This window comes from Festucalex cinctus, chromosome 9, assembly GCF_051991245.1.
Source record: "Festucalex cinctus isolate MCC-2025b chromosome 9, RoL_Fcin_1.0, whole genome shotgun sequence".
Classification (NCBI taxonomy): Eukaryota; Metazoa; Chordata; class Actinopteri; order Syngnathiformes; family Syngnathidae; genus Festucalex; species Festucalex cinctus.
In genome coordinates, this window is record NC_135419.1 from 19,011,763 (window position 1) to 19,034,458 (window position 22,696).

General features: G+C 37.7%; 1 protein-coding gene across 1 annotated transcript in view; it reads right to left on the bottom strand.

The window, feature by feature from the left end:
- Positions 1-2,061: 2,061 nt before the first annotated feature.
- The window catches only part of mcf2a (MCF.2 cell line derived transforming sequence a), a 30,790-nt gene continuing 10,155 nt past the window's right edge, over positions 2,062-22,696 (bottom strand). The window contains 26 exon segments of the mRNA XM_077532084.1: positions 2,062-4,363; positions 4,500-4,603; positions 4,712-4,824; positions 5,884-5,990; positions 6,173-6,273; positions 7,983-8,046; positions 9,062-9,140; positions 9,224-9,316; positions 10,994-11,215; positions 11,308-11,433; positions 13,016-13,108; positions 13,193-13,285; positions 13,379-13,448; positions 13,644-13,759; positions 13,831-13,897; positions 14,065-14,150; positions 14,240-14,316; positions 16,170-16,341; positions 16,422-16,613; positions 17,981-18,172; positions 18,275-18,394; positions 19,417-19,531; positions 19,621-19,745; positions 20,421-20,570; positions 20,654-20,770; positions 20,982-21,101. Coding sequence (XP_077388210.1) covers positions 4,323-4,363; positions 4,500-4,603; positions 4,712-4,824; positions 5,884-5,990; positions 6,173-6,273; positions 7,983-8,046; positions 9,062-9,140; positions 9,224-9,316; positions 10,994-11,215; positions 11,308-11,433; positions 13,016-13,108; positions 13,193-13,285; positions 13,379-13,448; positions 13,644-13,759; positions 13,831-13,897; positions 14,065-14,150; positions 14,240-14,316; positions 16,170-16,341; positions 16,422-16,613; positions 17,981-18,172; positions 18,275-18,394; positions 19,417-19,531; positions 19,621-19,745; positions 20,421-20,570; positions 20,654-20,770; positions 20,982-21,101 — 2,955 coding nt within the window. The 3' untranslated portion in view covers positions 2,062-4,322.

Genomic DNA, 22,696 nt, shown 5'->3' on the forward strand with positions numbered 1-22,696 from the left:
TTAAAGTCATAATTCTGACTTTATTCTCTATTATCTACTATCTCTACCCTATTAGTGCTACTATTATTCTCACTTTAAAATCAGGATTCTGAGTTAAAGTCAGAATTCTCACTTTAATCTCAGAATTCTGACTTTACTTTAAAGTCAGAATATTCTGATTTTATAGTCAGAATTCTGAGATTAAATTCTGATTGACCTTTAAAGTGAGAATTCAAGAAATAAAGTGAGAATCCTGCCAAACTTTTTTTTTTCTTCTCCCCTCTTCACTGGCCCTAACCTCCTTCTGTCAAAATTATGGCTGAATTGGACGTTTGTCATCATAATTACTTGGTAGTACCTGGAAATTGTTAGCAATAGACCGAATACTGTTTTTTTTTCAGGGCCGATACCGATTATTCATACTCAAGGAGGCTGATAACCGATATTTGGAGCAGATATTCATTTTCAGTAAAAGGGAAAATATTGGCATTAAATTTAAATAAATAAATAAATAAATAAAAAGTCCAACTCTTAACTTTGCTGAAATGTCTTGAAATGTCTTTATATTTATTGAAATACTGTTCAGATTTGCAAAATGTTTAAACTTTTTTTTTTTTTAAACTCATTCACTCGCAGCAATTTTTACTGAAGCAACCCCCTTCGCTCCCAGCTGTTTTACCGGATTTTGATAGATTTTGCAAGGCCCACAGAATATTGTTTTCTATTGCTATAAAATCATGGAACCTACCAAAAGAATGTAGAGTCTCTTCTTTAATCAGGAAAAAAAAAGTGTAGTTCTATCTGTCTCCGTTTTGCAGCAATTAGCATTAGAATATATCTCAGTTTTATCACGATTCACAAATCTGCTTAGAATTGTTTTCATCGTGGCCCTTTTATACTCTGCTGCCACTTGCTGGCCGTTTTTGTAATTACTACCAATGTTTTTTTCCACCCATTCTCTGCAGTTGAGAGGCTGCATCAAAGCCTTCTGTATGCTCTAGTCTACTATAAAATAACATAAAAAAAAACGTATAAATAGATCTTTGGGACACTATACATTTAAAATAGAACATATACGTTATTGGAGAGCAAATGAGTTTAAATAATTTCAGATTAAAGCACATTTGTTTTAAAATTCTAACAAAACATTCAGAGGAGCTCAAAGGTTCGTCAGGATGCAAACTTAAAAGCAAGTAAATGGCTCCACCATTTCTGCAAATAAATAAACGTTTTCCAAAATAACTTCAATGTTAAACTTAAAGCTGTTCTATGGAAGAATTCGCCCCAAAATATCTCTATACTGTAATAGCATTTTTATTTATTTACCCATTTATGACTCCAAGCTTAGCTGTTAAATTGCAAGCCTATGAGACCAATAGTTTGCAGACTGGATTCGGGTTCCAAAGGGCAAATGACAACATTTGAAAACAAATCACGCTAAATTTTGACGCATCAAATTTTGGTGTGCTTATTGGTAGATATTAACTAAAACTTAAGTTGTCAGCCAATCAGAGAAAGGCTTCCCCGAGCAGGAGATAAATAAGTGTTGAGGAGCCATGTTGAGAAAGAATCAAGTTATTCTGTTTCACTGAAAATGTTTTCTAAAGGTGATATCACCAAAAAAAAAAACTTCCTGACACGCACTAAGAAATATTAAAATTCTACAGAACTAATCAATCGATTTTCAAAATTCTTGCTGCGTTCTACTCAAGTGATTGTTCCAAACAGACCTGACAGATTTTTGAGAAATCTTCTTATGCAGCGTCAACAAAATCTGCCAGCTTGTTGAAGCATAACAATACAACGAGCAACATCCTGCTCCGATGTCAAATTTCAAGCCTAAGATGGATGCTGGTGACCTCACTTCAGTCCAAATGACACCTGAAATAAAAACAAAAACCAAAAACAAAACAAACCGAAAAAGCCGGTGCAGTAATACTGTAGTTTTCATGCCAGGTTTACAACTTGCTGCCATCTGTTGGTTATATTAAAAAAATAAAAAAAAATGTTTCCCATGCAGAAGCCGGACAATCCACAGCGTCGTTTTCTGAGCAAAAAGCCACTAAAAGAGAACATCTGCACTTATTTCTTATTTGCGTAGGCTTTAATCAAAACCCTGAAAATGAGACACATTGATTCAAACACTGTTTATGGACCAATATTGCATTTCTCAAACATTGTATAATTATCAAAAGTGGAGCCTTATTTAAACAGCAGTTATTGCAATAAATATCTTATCAACCCGACTGTGGTTTGCTATCGCTAAAAATGTGCAAATAAAGCCAACAAAGCAAATCTGTCCATATTTGCTCCGTTGCATCAAAAGAAACATTCGTTCGCCAAGTTGAGGCTTCTCGGCTCCACAGGAATGAAGGAACACTTCAAGATTACGTTTGGTGTCGGTTCCCGTGTCTGTGCAAAAGAAATCTGCAGCATTTTTGAAGACAGTTACAAGAAAAACATCCGCTCGTTTTGTTGCACGAGCAAACGCGGCTCTTGAGGTGATTTCATCGGGAGGCGGGCTCACCAAAGTGAAGGTAAAATAATCATTTGGACAAAGTCAAGTCGAGTCATCTTAATTAAAAGGAAACATGTCCTGTGACCGGGCTGCTTCTGAGATACATTTCCATATCCAACGTATATACATGAAAATATTTCATGAAGTGTTGAATCCTCGCTCACGTTGAAGTCAGCATGGCATGCAGCATAATTAAGAGAAAAAAAGGCAGAGAAGGTCCCCTACTAAGTCCAAAGAGCATGGAGTCAAGTTCAAAACTGATTTTCTTGAACATTTCTGTGTTTAAATTGTTGTCTGAAGAATTGTAATGACTACAGAATCAAGGCTAATTACCCTTAGCCTTTCACAATATGTTAGCATCAAGCTAGCAGACTTTTATTATGTAGCTTCGTTGAACATTTTGGTGTTTAAATTCATAACGTGTTATTTTCTTTAGTTTTATGACTCAGTTTATAGCAAACTTTCATCTGGGAGTAACAATCTACACGCACACTTTCGCTTTTAGACCCACCGAATATGCATCTGAACTCAATTAGGAATTTCTTATGAATCGGCGGCTAAAAAGCAAAGCGTGCACAGTCTCTGTCCATTGTTGAAATACACAAGTGAAGTCAGCGAATGAGGCGATCATGGCCAAATATCGACACCCTTTACATTATTTCCTCTTTACTGTATTGTCATAATAAATCTATTGTTAACCAGGCCAATCCGCTTCTTCCTTCGCAATCATGCCATGTCAAACTATGGAGGAGGGCTAGAAATAGATTTAAAGGGGAAGTCAACCATAAACATTTCTTGACAATAATAATATGTTATATGTGACCTCACTAGTCTAAACATGACATTCCGATTAATATAGAATTATGCAGCATTATCCATCTCGGTGGTTGGCCATTTTGTCACTTGCTGGTCGACTGAAGATGACATCACAGTTTGGCCAATCACAGCTCAGCTCTGTTTTCTGAAGCGGATCTGTGATTGGCTGTTACCAGAGGAAACTATGACGTCATTTTCACTCGACAAGAAGTGACAAAATGGCCGCCAACACAATAATAACCAGAATACCATATTTATACTAGTGGGGCTGCATAGAACATATTATTGTCAAGAAATGTTTTGGGGTTTTTTTTTTCGCTTGACTTACCCTTTAAAAAAAACTCAAACACACCCGAGCCAGCAAACACACACAAAGGCCACATTCCTTCCTCGTCGCTGAGATTGTCTTCTTCATTCTTAACATATTAAAACATTTTGCTCACTCAGACGATTCGCTGCCTTGAGAAGAGATGAAAAAAACAGAGTGAAAAACTAATTTTGGCACATGAGGAAATAGAACGGAAGGATGGATACAAATGGCTAGAAATTCCCTTCCAAACTGGGCGTGATGTCTAAAAAAAATAAAAACAAGAGCGTCAGTATGCCCCCTAGTGTCTCCAATGAGTACTACAATGAGATCAGCGCCTTGTGACGAACGTGTGCTATGATCTTCAGGTCCATGATTTTCTTCTTCAATATTTCCTATCGGATGATATTTGCAGTCAAACATCCGTCCGTGACTGAGCGTCCATTCAGTCACATGCGACCGATGAAGGCTTGCTCAAATTGAGCCACTCCCGCTTACGTCGGCACTGTGAAATCCTGGGAAAAAAAAACATGACGCTCCCGCAGTCTTTGTGCTCGGTATCCGTCGCCCATACGACGAGACATCAGTACGGATTGTCAGTCCCAATCTGTGAGGATGTGGGGAAAAAAAAGTCCAACGTCTTAAAGTGCCACAAAATCAAGACAGGATGTCCTTCTTTGGTCTGATCACGAGCGTTGCTCTCTACGGAGAACTGAGCTTTCTCATCCTGACGTTGCCCGTTTCTGCAAGAAAAACAAAAATACAAAAAAATATTTGTATGGACCACTACTACTTAAGCACATCTGTACTTCCACTTCGAAGGGCAAAAAGTGAGTATTTTTGCTACCTCGACTGGAATCCAAAATTCTTTTGACGTACCCCTGAGTCTGGAGGAGCCTGCTCGACTGCTCCCTCTTATGGTGACTTGCAGGATGGCGGACGCGACGAAGCCGTCTTGGTGTCGACTCAGATTCTTCACCAGCCTAAATGAGATCGTGAGCAGGAAAAAAAAACCTATATATATTCTCTGTTGCTCCGCATGTCCGTGCACACGTGTTGTTCACACCAGGACGGCACACACACTCACTCACCAGCGGCCTTTGCTGTCCTCGCACACCAGCTGGATGACGTCGCCGCATTTGACGAGGACGCCGTCGGGCTCGTTCTGAAGGCAGTCCGCCAAGGCTCGATATCTGCCTCGAGACTGAGTGAGTGAGGACGCACTAATTGAGTTGTGAGTTCATCAGCTGTGATTTAGGATCATCTCATAATTAGTCTGAAAATAATTTTTTTTTAACGACAATAAATAATGTATTCGTTGTTCAGCAGGCAGGACAATAAAATACTCCTCCACTAGATGGCAGAAGGCCCATACAAAAAAAGGACAGCTTGGGCGACTAAAGTAACAGAAAGAAATGAACTGCATGAACAAGATCAAAATTAGCAGTATATATATCATTTTTGCGATTAAATTTTTTTGTCTTTATATTATATATAGTGCTACACTAGGTGGAATACTTTCCATTTTCAACATTTATGATTGGCCAATAATTAAAAAAAAATGACAGAACACACCTTCCCAATTTGTGGGGAAAAAAATGACCAAATTTGGTCATAGGAATGTTTTGGCCTAATGTCAGACTTTGGGAAATATTCCACTGATCATAATTATGTTTACACTGAGGAACTTTCTGACCTTTGGAAGCTTTTAAATTAAAAGGTAAAATATTTTCAACAACATAATATCAAATGAATGAATGAGAATTTAAATAAATAAATAAATAATAATTCAATTAATTAAATTAAATCATTTTCAACAATTAAATATTAAATGAATGAATGAGAATTTAAATAATAATAATAATAATAATAAAATAAATTACATTAAATCATTTTCAACAATATAATATTAAATGAATGAATGAGAATTTAAATTAATAATAATAATAATAGTAATAATAATAGTAATAATAATAATAGTAATACTAATACTACTACTACTACTACTACTACTACTAATAATAATAATAATTATTATTATTATACATTTAAATAAATGTAAATTTCTGACATTGAGAAATGAATGGAGGCATCTGGACTCTTCTTGGTTGATGACATTTGACCTTTAATCCAAAAGGCTTCTTCATATCTGAATTTATGTTTTTGAAAAAAAACAAAACAATCATTTTCGGGATGAAATTCTAAAGGGTCTGCAATTATTTTCCCTTTCGACACAGGAGGTGCAAAAACCCCACAAACTCACCAATTTCACCAGCTGCGTGTCAGGTTTGTGCAAAACGTCCCGGCCGCCGCTCGTCTCGTCCAGACCCTCGCAGACGTTCACCGAGTCATGATGAGCTCCCGGCCAACCTGGACAAACTTTCTCTTTAGTCTTGAACGTAACAAAGTGCTCCATTAATTCAACTTTTTTTCCCCAAGGAATCTATAGTTGACAATTTATTTTTCTGCCATATTTTCCGCCCCGCCTCTGCTATTCGAATAAACCAGAATATGTGTTCCATGTGCCGCACTGAGAAGTCGATGTTACGCACTCCTGCGGTTGAGCTGATGTTTGTGGGTGCACCGCCGGCCGTCCGGGCTGCTCTTCCCCGACTCGGTGTCCTCCGAGCTGACCGACGCTCTCTGCTGCTTCCTGCTAGCAACGGCGACACACAAAATCACACACGCTGCCATTTGTTTGGGAAATGCGCTCGTGCTGCTGCCTGCGCATGTGCCGGCATTCAGACAGCCAAACGGCATGATGGGACATGGAACAGCCGTGTGCGAGCTTCTCGATAGATCGAGGATGGACTGCATTGGTGTGTTGAGACAGTTAGGGATGTAATGATATCCAAACATCACGATATGAAGGTCACGATGGAATAATTATCCCGATACTGTTGGGAGATTGGCAATATATATATATATATTAAAAAAAAAAAAAAGGTCACGATATTGTAAAAAAAAAAAAAAAAAACTCATACTAAAACAAAAAAAAAAAATTGTGACAACCTACAATCAAAAAAGAAAAAAAAAAAGAAAAAAAAATTAAAAACGAAAATGCTTTTTAGAAAACAAGAACTCGCACTACATTTTGTTTACAAAACTAACTAAAACTAACTATAATTACAGCGAAAATGTCCTTCATTTTAGTCTTTGGAAATTAATTGAATAAAAACTACCTACAATGAAAATTCCAAAACTATAATGCATGCACACGTAGAGTTCCTCCACATATTGACTTGGTTCACATGTTACGTCCCCCTTCATCTGACCGTTTAGCGTGGATTTTAAACATAGAAGGGCCAAAACATGCCTTAGAAAAATTAAGCTGTGCTACAAAACTCACCACCAGAGGGTGATAGAACTGCATAAATTGAAATCAACCGCACTTTTTTTTTCACAGATGTGCTGCATGCTTTTAATGTCGTGACATGACAACAATGATATTGTGGCAGTTTTAATATCGCGATATCACGATATTGCCAATATCGTTACATCCCTGTTAGACAGCAATGAGAGTAGCTTGTGAAAAGATCCAAGTTCAAGAAAAATAAAAAGCTCCCCTCCATTCATTTAGTTTCGGAAAGCACATAACAGCCACCTTAAAAAGTCGTCATGACAAAAATAAGGACTCGGTCAGCTAAAATGTGCAACATTCAGAGGACACAACATTAGGTACACTTGCACAATGATAACTTCATTTGGCGGAATGTCAGATTGGTTTTAAGTTATCCAGCTGTCCATTTTCTGCCAATGCTCAATAGTCACAAGTGAGCTGGCGTCTCTTGCAACTATTGGACCTAATGTTGTCTTCACCCAGCAGCGCACTTGTGAACACGCCCCCCAAATTGCCGTTTGCATGCAAAACGCGATGTGTGCGATGTGCGTCGTGACGGCCGCTATGCAAACACGTTTACCACTGAGCGTTTACGGCAGGTCAGTGGCACTGGGGGCCTTGCCGGGGGCTTGGTTGCCGGGGGCTTGGGGAGCGCAGGCACATGAACACGTGGGCCGTCGCCGAGATCAAGTGCAGCCCCGGCAGGCAGCCCCTTGACGGCCGCACGGCCCTGCAGTTGAGGGGGTGGGTGGGGGACGGAGGGGGGGGGTGACCACACAAGGTTTGGACACACTGGCTGCTGCGCCCATACAAATTTCCTTGGATGATGTCACTTTGAACCGAACTGCACCCAAAACGCCGACTATGCAGCTTGTAACACCAGTTGAACATTTGTATTATTTGAAGCACGTTTCACGGGTTTAGGTAGCCTGGCACCTAATGTTTATAAACATTGTGAAAAGGTTCAATATGAATAAAAAAAAAAAAAAGGGGGGGGGGGGGGGGGGGTTAGGGGAACTGACCTCTCACAAGGTGGTGGAGAAAGATGCATGTGCTCTACCGGTTGTCCATTTTGATGAACCTCATCTAAAAAGGAGAACACACAGTTGGGTATCAGTTGGTTACTCATCAGTAGGGATGTAACGATAACGGTAATATCGTGATATATATGTATCATCGTCGTCATGTCACGATATTAAAAGCAGCACAACAAGTCGGGTTGATTTCCATTTGTGCAGTTCTAGCACCCTCTGGTGGCTAGTTGTTTAGTGCAGTTTAATTTTCACAAGGCATGTTTTGGCCTTTCTATGTTTAAAATCTAAACTAATGGTCAGATGACGGGAACATAATATGCTTGTGAACTAGGGCTGTAATGATGAGGGCAATATTGTGATATTAAAACTGCCACAATATTGTCGTCATGTTCACAATATTTAAAAGGAACACATCTGTTAAAAAAGTCAGGTTGATTTCCATTTGTGTAGTTCTTGCACCCTCTAGTGGATAGTTCATTAGTGCAATTTAATTTTCATTAGGGATGTTTTGGCCTTCTATGTTTAAAATCTATGCTAATTGTCAGATGAAGGGGAACTGAATTTGCTTGTGATCAATGTGTTCTTGCATTAATGAGCAAGTAAGTGCCTCAATATTGTTATTAGAGATTGGAGGTGGTTTAGATGCATTGCTGTTATGTACAAACACAATATTGTGCTTTTTTTTTAGTATGAACTCTTTTTGTTTTACAATATTATGATCTTTTTTTAAATATTGCCAACCTCCCCGCAATATCGTGATAATTTTTGTATCGGGACCTTTATATTGTGATATCGTATCGTGATGTTTGGCTATCGTTACATCCCTATTGTGAACACTGAACAGAGTCAATATGTGAAGAAACTCAATGTGTGCTTACAAGTAAGTGTCTCAATACCTATATTACATGTATATATTTATAAATAATATTTTTATCACATTTCTCATTGCAGCAATGTACAAAAGCACAATATTGTGTGTTTTTTTGTATGCGCTCATTTTTTTTTTTTTTTTTTTTTTTTTTAACAGGACTGTGACCTTTTTGTATCACTGATAATCCACCACTGACCTCGCAGCAATTTCTGTTGGTTGGTCAAGATTCGGCGCAGCTCGCTGAGCCAGGACATCTTCACCGTCACGCTGGGGGCCTGAAACAGAGCGACGACGACACGTTCCTGTGGGAATCCTTTGCACTTGAGTGACCAATCACTTCTTCCAGAAACTTGCTCACCTGAACCACGTACACCTCCTCCCTGCCACTGTACCAGATCTCAAACTTCCTGGGATCGCCTTTGACGTTCTCCGTGATCCCCACAGCGGTCATCTGCCAAGGGACGGACACATGAGCGCGCACGCACGCAAACACCGCAGGTCTTCTAACATATTTATGACAACTTCCTTCATATTTTTGGAACACTCATGAGATATTATCACATCATAAAAGCAGAAAATAGAAATCCTTCAGATGATGTCAACCCTATTAATAGCCCATTATAAAATAAATCAAAGATTGTTCTATAAATATGGACAGGATTTATGAAAAACACATTTATAGTCTAACCAGATACAGTGAAAGAGTTGTATGAAAAACTTTGATAATTACGCTCAGTTTGATAGTGCCAGAAAGATATTTATTTAAATACATGTTTGTTATTGTGGTGATTGTTGTTGGCTGGTGAGACATTTTCCCAAGGACCACCTTATAAACCTAATGGCAAATAAACAATTATCATATGCACCTGTAAATGCAATAGAAATGCCTTGCAATGTTACCATAAGAAATATACATTGATTTTATTTGTATTTTTTTTACAGGAAAAAAAAATACATTGCAAAGAGAATAAGTTTAACTCATTCACTGCCAGTCATTATAGAAAATTTTTACATTTCCAATACTCACGTGATATTACATTCAATAATTATATATAAACCGAATCTACCAAATAACAGAATAGACTCCCTACTTTTTGTCCCGTCCCGTTCTTTTATAATTGACAGCAGAAAAATGTAGGTTTGCCAAAATACAGCCATTTCTCCCATGGACTCTGAAACTGTGTTTATTTCCTATAAAATGGGGCAATGATGTCATCTACCGGTGGTTGGGCATCAGTAAAGTTGTTTCCAAGTTTGATATTTACAGTGGAGCATGCTCAGATTCGCCCCCATTTAGCACCGCTCTAAAAAATACGATTGACAAGTATACTTGTCAAAGGCAGTGAATGAGTTAAAAGCCACGGTATCCGTTTGGCACACTGACTTTAGAATGTTTTTAAAATTTTAGACATTTGTTTGAAAATGAATGTCAACTTATTAACTCTTCAACTGATTTAAAATATTTTCTAAAATTAATATGTGTTTTTATTTTTTGTGTCCCTATTAACTCATTGACTCTCAGCAATTTTCACTGAAATCAATCCCCTTTATTCCCGGCTGTTTTACTGGATTTTGACTTATTTTGCAAGGCCCACAGAATATTGTGTTATATTGCGATAAAAACATGGAACCTACCAAAACAAAGATTAGAGTCTCTTCTTTCATCAGGAAAAGAAAGTATATTTCTACCTGTTTCCGTCTTACAGCGATTAGCATTACAATGTAGCGTCATCAGTATTCACAAATCGGTTTAGAATTGTGGGGAAAAGCGCTTGTTCTCAACATGCCCTGGTTGATCTCTTATAGTCTGCTGCCATTGCTGGCCGTTTTTTGTAATTACTACTATATATATTTTTTTCTTTAAACAGTTGATTAGATTTTTATTTTTTTTTATTATACATACTATATATTATATATTTTTGTAAAAATGTATTAATTTATTTGTATTTATATATTTATTTACTAACAACGGCGACTATACTTAGCTCCTACCTGGCACTTCAACGTACATCCTTGACACCGTGTACTACTTTCCTATTCAGACGTCGCTTTGGCGGCATCTAGTGGCATTTTAGGGGATTCCTGTATGTCAACCAGATGAAGGACTGTGAGAATGGAAAAGTCCAACCTTGATGCAGTGCTTAAATCCGTACGAGGGCGTCTTGTCGCAGCCGTCGCCGTGCTCCTCCCTCCGCTTGCAGAAGAGCAACACGCTCTCGTAGAGGAAGAGGTGGCGCTGCATGGGCTTGAAGCGGGCCAGCTCCTTCATGCGCGTGGGCCCCCTCTTGTGGCTGATCCACACGCTGAACGAGCCTTGCATCAGCACGCGGCCCAGCTCGCAAATGTCACCCTATGGGGGCAGTGCAAGTAAGTCGGCTCAGTTGTCTGGACAGAGCGGGTAATAATTCAGATATTTTATTTTATTTTTTTTGCGAGCCTCGCCTCATATCCTGTGATGGCAATCTGATGCATGGAGTCGTTGACTGATTTGAGCAGGTCCAGCATGGCCACTAGCGCCCCCTGCAGCTCAGACGATCCCTCGCAGTCGGTGCTGTGTTTGAGCAGCTCCTGGGAGCACATGCAAACATTGAAAGGAAACTTATTATGGAACTTTTTATTTAATTTTAATTTATCGCATATTCACAACATCTGACTCTTTTTTTAAATTATTATTATTTCATGTTGAGCTAAACTTTGTAGGCCAAAAAAATTTTTTTTTTTTAATTATATTATATATATATATATATATATATATATATATATATATATATATATATATATAAATGTATTAATTTTTGGCCCCTTGTGGAAACATAGTGATAGATTATTTCAAGGAAGTAAGACATCATAGTTGTTTGAGATCGCTGTATTTGGGGGAGTAGTTCAGGTTAGCTGTTTTCTTTTTTTTTTTTTTTGAAAGTTTAAGTTTATGTGCATGTTCTTGCTTTACCAAGTGTTTAATTAAAAACACAGGCTAACCAGCCAAATAAATTGACATTATATCAAAGTATAATGTGTTAAAGGTATAATGGGTTAAAGGGGGGGGGGGGGCGGGGGTGGGGAAGTCCAATTAATTTGACATGAATAAAGTATTTTTCCCAAAATGAAGTTGCAATATTATTATATTACAGCCAAAGTTTTGTGAGGGAAGGAAAGAAGAAATTAATTTTGATTTTGGTAATATTGCTCCGATTATTCTGGGGAAGGGAAAAAAACAAACAATCAAACAAACAAAAACAACTCATTAGGACTATATTCTAAAAAGACTAATTTTCTTTTTCTTTTTCGTTTCTTTTTTTTTTATTTATTTTTTTAACAATCATCCATATTAGTGTAATAGTTGAAACCGTAACTAACTATACCACAAATTATGATCCCAAACTAGTTTGATATACACTCACTAACAACGGCGACTAAACTCAGATCGCTGTATTTGGGGGAGTTAAGGTTAGCTCGTTTTTTGTTTTTGTTTTTTTTTTTTATAAAAAGTGGTTGAAATTCATGTGCATGTTCCTGCTTTGCGTTTAATTTAAAAACACAGGCTAACCAGCCTTACATTAAAGTATCATTTAGAACAATGTTGATTAACTCATTCAAACACGTTTGTTTTTCTTTAATACTTTGTCCTTCACTCCCATAAATGTATTTACAAATTTTTGTTTTTTGTTTTTAATACACAAGCAAACAGAAGGCTTTGACGGAGCTTCTGAAATGAAGAGGTTGCTTAATGCAATGGCAGTTATTACAAAAAATGTCCAAAAGGTGGCAGTAGAGTATAAGAGACCAGCCAGGGCCATGTTGCAACAAGCTCTTTTTGCCAGTGTTTTCAACAGGTTTGTGAATAATAATTGCTGCAAATTGGAAACAGATACAAATATACTTTTTTCCTGATGAAAGAAGAAACTCTAATCTTTCTTTTGGTAGGGTCCATGTTTTTATAGCAATAGACACAATATTCTGTGGCCTTGCAAAATCAGTCAAAATCCAGTAAAATAGCCGGGAGCGAAGGGGGTTGCTTCTGTGAAAATGGCTGCGAGTCAACGAGTTAAGCAGTGTGTAGATGGACTGAATGTTTAACAGAAAACGTGCACAATTTGCATTTAAACGGGCCTTCTCCTGTTTTTTTGCAATTTATTGATGGCTGACCGACCTTGAGCAGCAGTTGATACTTGGTGAGACGTTGGACTGGTTTCAGCAGGTAAGAGTCCAGGCCCAGTTTGTGGCCCAGCTTCTTCTGACACTCCTAAACAAATAAATACAGGACATTTTTTTGTGAGCTAAGCAGCCGCCAAGCTGTGATTTTAGACGTGCGGGATGATCATGTGACCTGAAAGAAGGGGCAGTCCGAGAACTGTCGCCACAGAGCGTCGGAACGCGGTTTGTTCTGACAGTAGCATTCGTACATTTGGAAGTTCTCCTTCTGAAGACATATCAACCCTCAATATTTATTGAAGGACAAAAAAGATTGCATACAATAATGAAGCCATATTTTTCAGAATAATTTGCTTCTCACCCTGGCAAGAAAGCAAAGTCCCACAGCTTCAGGAGTGTCCAGGCATCCTTCAAGGTCCTGGAGAAACACTCTGGGTTGCCCAAAAGAGGTCAGCGAATAAATATTAGGACACCTGACCATTTACAGCTACAAATAATGAAAAGGTATTTATTTCTCTACAATAAATTACGTAAAATTAAACTGCTATTTTGCATTCTGATGAGAATAATCAAGAATAAGGCAAGCAATCATCGAAAAACATGATTTTTATTTTTGTAGAACTTGCCTGCTGTGAAAATTGTAGATGTCAGACATGTTTCCAAAGAGGACGCCCCTCTTGGCGTGCAGGACGGGCGGCAGGAGGGCGACTAGAAGGGGGTTCTCCATCTCCGCCTTGTAGCCCTGCAACGTCGTCGAAGTCAGCTGAACTGACGAGCTCTCCGTGCACATTCGACGAGCAGGTTTGTTCTCACCAGAAGGACGGACAGAAGCTCGTCCACGTAGATCCTCTCCGTCTCGATCAGCTCCCTCATCACGTGACTGTCACGTACACACGCGCAAAAAAAAATTAGCACAAAAATGAAGAAAAACACAATAATAGACAAACATAGAGATACTTGAACAATAAAAATTGAAACATCTAAATCAGAGAGGTGAACCGTAAGAGACGGACAGATGGGCAAACGGACGGACGGGTGTGTCCTCACCGCTTGAGGACATCCGGGCTGTCCTCTCCCTCCACGCCGTACGACACACAGCTGCGGCTCTCCTGGTAGTCGTGAATGACCTCGATCTGGACACAAACATCACCTTCGATTCAGGTTTACATGGCCCCGCCCCCTCCACCCCAAAAACAAATAGAAGATTGCTGAAATGTCTTACTTTGCGGGCGTTGGGGCCTTTTCGGGACGCCCTTTTTCCGGGCAGAGGGAGATCAAAGGTGAACTTCAAACCGTCAGCTGGGAAAAAAGCAGATCAGATGGTCAGCATCCTATTTGAAATCTTTGTGTATAAAGTGCTAGTGTGCACATTTGTCGGTAGATCGCGTCACGTCAGTGAGGCTAGTATGCTAGCTTGGACTATTGATGAGCGTCATGTGAAGGGGGTTTGTTGAGGTTGAATAATTTCATTACTGAGCACAAACGTTATGTAACATGGGTTCATGGCAAGGTTATTTTTGTTAACTAAAACTAATGAAAAAACTAAAATAAAAAAAAATAAAAAAATTAAAAAATCCATAACGGAATAAAATAAAAACGAAAATAGTTGGGGGGGGAAAAAAAAAAAAAAAAAAAACAACAACCCTGAAACTACATTTTATGTTTACACAACTAACTATAATTAGCAAAAATATCCTTAGTTTTCGTCTTTGGTAATTAATTTAATGCATGAGCTTAGGGGGATGATTTTAAATGTGATTTTGAGTACCGGTAGATTTATTTTGATATTAACCGGAATAAGGACGATTGAAAATGTGTCCCACAGAAGTGATGTCATCTAGCAGCAGCCAACAGAAAAGCACTTTCAGATGACGTTGCTCCCAAGGATGTTTTTTGAATATTGCGCACAAGTAATACGCCCCCCCCCCCCCAAAAAAAAAACAAACAAACAAAAAAAACACCAAAAAACTAAAACTAACTAAAACAAAACAAAACTAAGCATTTATTAAATAACTAAAACTAATAATAATAAAAAATAACAAACCCACCTTTTAGAATGAACTAAAACTAACTAAATAATAATAAAATAATAATTAAAAAAAACTTAAAACAAAATAAAAACTAACTAAAATGAAAACTTCCAAAATTGTATCAATTGTTCACAAATTTGTGGGGGGACTAGCACCGATATATAGCTGAAATTCACGTATATGTGACAACCTATCGACACTTCGAAGCTACAAAGTTACTTGGAGGTAAAAATCAAACACTCGGACTGTTCCTGAAATGATATGAATAAAAATTACAATAATGATGGAATAAATCAACAAATATCAATAATTTCCTTGTATTTGTCATCACAAAGGAAAAAGAGCAGATTTTCTTTATCCACAATGTTACCACGTGCAAGATTTAACTAAAATTTGGTATTAAAAAAAAAATACTTGCTTATATTACAAATGATAAAGAAAAACCTGACGTAATAGATAACAAAATAACAGCTGCTAATGAAGAACATGTGAGGCATTTGATGGCAACAGTTTCTCTAATAAAGTTGGAATGCGCCACATAGAATGTTTCAATACACGTTGAGTCAGTTGAAGTCAACCGACTCTTCTTTTTAAAGCAAGGCCTCACTACTGTATTGCATCACAGTGGAATGCAGACTGTATAAAGATCATCTAATATTAAACAAGGCCTTATTATGATTGTACTAAAGCACAAGATATATATCTTAACAAGCTAAAGGATATAGTGAATTAATTGGGTGCAAGAATTTTTTAAGCAACCTCCCTTGGGACATACGAGTACTATACATAAAAGTGCCTTTCAAGTATTGGAAGCGCGCATACACATATTGATGTATTTGGCACCGGAGCAGCACTACGAATTGACAGTCAGGTACGTCCCGATGGACTCTTCTCATACGTAATTATCCGCTAATTGACTGAGAGGGTCCAAATCCCTAACTGGGCCCAATTTGGATATTTTCACATAGGGGTGTACTCGCTTTTGTTGCCAGCACCTTCCACATTATTGGCTGTGTGTTAATTTAATATAAAAAATAAAATAATCATAAAAATATGAGAGGTGTACTCAGTTTTGCAAGATATAGGACATTTCAAAGTTTTTCTTAACTATGCTTGTAGTACCATGTTTGGGGGAAAATATTGGCGATTTGGAGCGAGGCGGGTTCTCAGCACGAGGGGCCACCAACTGGACCGGTCGGACATGTTTGTCGGCCAGCTTCTTCAGACCAGTCTGCCGGTTTTGGATCATCTGCTGCACCGCTGCGTGCTTCTCAAATGTTTTACTTATCTTCGCCTGACAGATGAAAACAAATCTAAGTTCTTTTCAGACTCTTGATTTTGTAGCACTGTGCAACTAGGTCAGATGTGCCCGACCTGCAGGTGAGGGGTGATGACAGCTTCATATTCCAGAGCCAGAACTTCAGACCCGGACGCCATGATGGCCGGCGAGCCCTCCAGGAAGCTCTCGATGGCCTTCAAAGCGGTCTGCGCGCCCTCCTTGGACTGGAACTTCTCCACAAGCTGATTGGCCAGCATGTAGGCACCGTCGTCACACCAGGTCTGCGCCTAAAGTGGGTGAAGGTAAGACTAAGTGCAGGTCAGGGGCGGAGCCATTATTTTCAGATGTGATGGAGACAAATTATTCAAGAGTAATTTGCTTTGGCATTTTCTCAGGCAGAAATATTTGATGAACTACTGGTACTTGTATGAATGAATGAATGAAGGAATAAATAAATAAATAAATAAATAAAACTGATTCAACTCCTGTACTAAGGTTCAGAAATGTACAAAAAATAAAAATTTAAAAAAATAAATAAATCCACACAAATTAGTTTCAATAATTTGCATTATTTTACATAAGGTGGCAACAGTTGTTATCCAAGTTTTTAAAAATTAATAATAATAAAATAAAAAAAATCTAAATTAGCTAGTGATATTTGGAAGATAGCATAGGGCAATTAGACAATGCTTTTTAAGCAATAATAAAGATTAAAAAAAAAAGAAAAAAAAAAAAAAAAAACTGATTGTGGTAAATGTAGAAGAAGTGATTCATCTCCTAAAAGGAATAACTTGATTCATTGAACAATTTTCAGCAGTCAAAAGTTAATATTTTGTGCAGAACGAATTTGAGACCTTCATTATTTTTCATGTACAATTAATACCTTTAAAAAGTAAATTTTCTACTTGCTGTCGGTTGATGATGACATCACATGTGCTGAGGAAGTAGGTAACGACCAATCATGGCTCACCTGTTTTCTGGGTTTGGTCAGTAAACTGAGCCATGATTGGTCGGTACCTACTTCCTCAGCACAGGTGATGTCATCATCAGTTGACAGCAAGTAGAATAATTACTTTTTAAAGGTACTAAATGTCCATGAAAAATAATGAAGTTGCCACATTAATTATAGACAAAATATTAACTTTTTACTGGTAAAAATGGCTCAATGAGTCAAGTATCCCTTTAATGTAAAATTGTATTTTAAAGTAATCTCTGAAAAGTACAGTACTTAAATACATAAGGAAAAAAGTAAACATGAATGTTCACTCTCAATTATATATAATGTCCATTTTGATAACTAAATCTTAGCTATAAAAAACTAGGTCATCAAAACGACCTGTTCCCTTTAGCTTTGCTAATGTTGTGAACAGAGTAACAAAATACGCTAAACTACCGTAAAAAAATAATTACAACTGAAGAAATACAGTCATATGCTCAACCATAAAAAAAAAAAAAAAAAAAAAAAAAAAAAAACCTAACTAATTTTGTCAAAATAATGGGTAAAAAAGTACAGATATCAAACAAGCAGTAAAAGAAAAACGTACTCAAAAATAAAACCTCAAGTGCATGCCTGAAAAATCTAATTACGCCAAGTAACAAAGTACGAATACTGTTACTTTGTTCCCAGTGTTGGAGGTGCAATTGATGGTGCTACCTGTTCCAGCGACAGCAGCAGCCGGTGCGCTTGCAGCAGACGACAACGTTTGTCCCCCAGAGCAGCATTGAGGCCATCGCAGTGATGCCGCAGCTCGTTGCAGCGCTGCATGATGAGAGCCGTGGCGTAGTGGTGGCCCGCCGACAGCTGATGCCCGTGGAGGACGACCATCTGGGCGCGCGACATCGCTTCCTGTCACAACAAAAGCAGCGTACAACGCGAGCGCCGCATTTATCTCCAGACCTCGTCATCGCCGGGCAGTCACATGGCGCGTAACGAGCACGTGGGGCAAACCTGAGCATCTGTTTCCAAAGCGTCCAGCTGCTTGAGAGCCTGCTCCGTTTGAACCAGCGTGTCGACCGTCGTGGACAGCTCGCTTTGTTGAGACGTCGCACGGGAAAGGCACGCCTCCATCTGAAATGCCAGCAACACAAAGTCAATCGGGTTCTTGGTTTGACATGGAGAAAATTTGCATTTGAAGACTATCAGGTCACAATCGGGAGCAGAATGGGGGTGAGAAGTTGATCTTGTAGACATTTTTCAGGTGTGACTAAAATGTATGTGTCATTACAGGAATCCCAAAAATGGGATTTATTTAATTTACAAAGGAATAGCAGGGTCCACAATTGGAAAAAAAAACCACACACACATCCGCTGAGATTAATGATGCATTGTAATATTACAGCTTTCGTTTTGAAAATGCACATCTAGTTTTCTAGAAATTATTCAACTTTGTTCTAAGTAATGTTATAGCATTAATAATAATAATAATAATAATAATAACTATATATAGAGTACATTTTTTTTATTTGCGAAATTCTTTGTATTTAACCTGGAAATATTTTAAATAAAAAAAATATCGGACTTTATGCTAATAATATTAAGACTTAAATCTCGTGAAGTTGCAAAAACAACCAAAACGTTTTTTTTTTCCCCCCACCCCAGAGTTCAGTCATTCAGTGCCAGGTGCTGATTGATACATTTTTTTTCCCAAAAATTTTCAAGTGTTAGGGTAAAGAAGGGTCTGAAAATGGTTGACACTTGTAAAAATAAATAAATAAATAAATAATAGGTGTTTAATTACTTTTTTTTTTTTTATTCTTAAAACATACACCAGTCTTTACCTAAAAAATATATAAACTTCTGATCTAAAAACAAAAAAAAACAAAAAAACATACAACATTATTGCCATAATAAGGTAAATTTAATGTTACAAAAAAAAAAAAAAAATCACTAATTTAAAATCATGCGTCTTTTTCTGGAAAATATACACCATTGTTGTAATACAACTTCTGGAAATCTGGAAAAAGAATGTCTTTTCAACTAAAAAACAAAAAAACACTAGCATAATTTATCTGGAAATTTTCCTCAAATATGTAACTTTATTCTCTGAAGTGTTTCCTTTCGAGGCTAATCGAAATTAATATGTATATTACCTCTTGAAAGCTTTGCTCATAGGCGAGAAGCTGCAGGTACTGATGCAGTTTCAGACGATGTTTCTCAAAGTAGCCATCGAAGGCCAACTCCATGTCTCGCAGTTGAGCCAGGAGCCTTTAATAATAATAAAAAAAAAAAAAAAGAGAGAGAGAGAGATGAATAAAGAACACGTGATGCGTTTCAGCATCTCCTTGATCTCTGACCGTTGAACCGTCTCCCAGTCCAGCTGGACGTCCCAGTGAGGGTCATCGTTTTCCCTGGCGCTGGTGGTGGTCTCCAGGCTTGAGAGAAGATGTTGACCCTCTTTTGACAACGATCGAATGGCCTCCTGTCACGGGCGACAACATTTTGTCAGCATGCATCATCAACAACAATAATACTGGGAAGAAGAAATGGGTTCTTGGAGGACAATTTAGATTCCAAGATTTAAAAAAAAAAAAAAAAAAAAATAGAACATTTGTTTCCAATTTTTTTTTTTTTTTTTTTGGGTTGATTATTATATATTTGCTGTGTTTGGCTTGTTCCACAGGCACCTGATAAACATATACTTAAAAACATTGCTGAATAAGGCTTTTACAATTGAATAAGAAAGTAAACTTTCATGTTAATTTAATTTCTATATGACTGTAATTACAGTAACAGGGTTGCAAATCAATGCTAGTGTTCAAGTTCTTTGCTCAGCAGTAGCCTATATGCTAGCTGTGTTGTTAGCTGCTATGCTAACTGTCCAAGAACAAACTTAAGAGATTGAATAAACAGAAAAAGTGATATCAGTGTTTTTCTGATAATGTGTACAACAGGGATACGGTGGTTTGAGTGACACAAATTATGGCTAAAACCATGAATAAAATATGAAAAATAAAAGAGAGGACCTAGCTTAGTGTCAGAGTAATTAGCAGATAAGTAGATGTTTCTACTAATACATGTAGCTAACTTTTTTGTGCTCCAACTCTAGAATGACTCATACGAATGTTTCTATACTGTAAAAATAAACTTAAATGACCTTGAGCTTTCTGTACTTTTCATTGTGAGACTCCAGGAGACTCTGGATGGCGTCGCCCTCGCTGGGCATGGCCGCCTCCGCCAGTTCAGTGCCGAAAGCCTGCAGCATGTGCGCCACGTCTTTCACCGTGACGGCAAAACTTTCAATGGCCTGCAACAGAAACAGTGGCGAGAAAATATACAGCACTGTACAGTATTTACTTATATCCGGTACTGTACACAACTATGCAGTACCGTTCTTAAAACAATCCAGTCGCTGTGACAGTAGTCGAGCGTGCCTCCGAACTCGGATGTCAGCTGGTTTTCGTCGATGTACTTCAGCAGGTCTGTGACGGAGCTCAGCATCACCACCTGAATGACCCAAATTATTACAAATCACATTTAAGTCTAGGAAACCAGGAGGTGACAAACACAGTGGAGGTCAGGGGTCACATCCATTAGACCAGTAAACCAATTTGAGTTTTTTCCCTTTAAGATTTACTGCAAAGCCAATGTGGTGAACTGTCTGACTGTGATAACAGCAATATAATGATAATAAATAGTGTAGGTGAAGTTGCCATACGGGCATCTTGAGCATGAAGTCCTCCTGGCTGAAGCGAAAGCCGATGTCGGTAACGGTGCGGTGGAAGAAGCTGGTGGGCCGGAGCACCAGGACCAGATGGAGATTCCCGGGAAAGGAGGCCTACGATTTCACAATGACACAACAAATACACAAAATAAATACATTTCAATCATGTAATTCGTGATGAGAAACCGAGAAGGGAACAGAGGGAATTTGCAACTTGAACTTTGCAACAAAAAAAAAAAAAAAAAACAACTGTGTCCGGTGATTTACTAGATGGACAGGAACACACGCTCCTGTGGCTTCACCTAAATAAATAAATTTCATGTTGAAAACATTCATTTTTATAGTAATACTCCATTACAAATCATTTCTGAGGTAACAGGTCAGTGTCTGCAAACCCCATCCGCCAAAATCATTTTTTTTTAAGAGCGCATCCAGCCAAACAGATGCCAGTTTTAGATGATAATTTTCAAAGTTGTTCATCCAAAGACCACATAAAGGTTGCATTTCAAAAGTACTACAGTTTAATGCTAACAAACAATCCAAAACTCGTATTGATGTTGTCGTAATTCTAAACCTTTAAACATCTTAAATTTTAACAAAAATTATTGACATTATTGACAGCATTTCAGAACATTGACAAGTAGTGATAGACTGATAGTTTTTTTTCAAGGTGGATACGGATACAGATTATTAATAGTCAAGGAGGCAGGAAAACTGATATTGCCGATATTGCTTTGCAGTAAAATAGAAAAAAAACAAAAACGTTTTCTTTTAAACTACAGTAACAGATTTGTTTAAAAAAAATAAAAATTGCAGGGAGCTTCCCGGGTCATTAGCATGTGTTAAGCTAAATTAAAAAAATAAAATAAAAAATAAAAAGCAAGTAAATAGATCCCTAAAGATAAAAAAATATATAAAGTTTTCTAAAATGTCAACATAATTTCTGGTTTATTTATTATTTTTTTTAAATAAAAAGTGTAGGGAATCCCTATTTTTTAATAAAGTGGAAATTTAAACAGATCCATAAATGAAAAGTTCCCTGCATCTCACTGAGTGACAAATGCATGCGAAAGTAGCTCATTTGGGTTTTTTTGTTCGGGTTCGTAAAACGTTTGCAAAGATCTCCGTAGTGAAACATTGTCTGACTATGTTCTAAATGTGTTTACGACAAGTAAAAACTGTCTGTGAACGTCTTACAATTCCTGATGAAAACTCCAAATTCGCTACGTTCCAAGTATTCACCGCTCAGTGAGATACCAGCTTTATCGGCCTTCAGATAAAAAACAAAAAAAAAAGGTTAATGCCGATATTTGTCAAAATGCCAAATATCAGCACTGGTGATCGGCCCGGCCGATAATCGGTCTATCCATATTGACAAGCAAATATTCTTTATTTTCTCTGAAAAACGACTATTATCGCATCTTATTTACGACAGTGGTCTGCTTTCTTATTCACATCTACGTATTGCATATCTATAGGCATTATACTGCCCCCTGATGGCCATGACTCGCACACCAGGAAGACCATCAAAGTGTCCACTAAATTAGCATGATGCACAATTGACTTTTATTTTATTCACTACATTCTATTTAATGTCATTATTGTACAAAGCTTTCTTTTACATGTCAATGCATACTTCTTATTGTGTAATGTAATGTTTTCCAATTGCAGCATGACTCGTTCGTCCATGACGTGATGTTGACATTGAT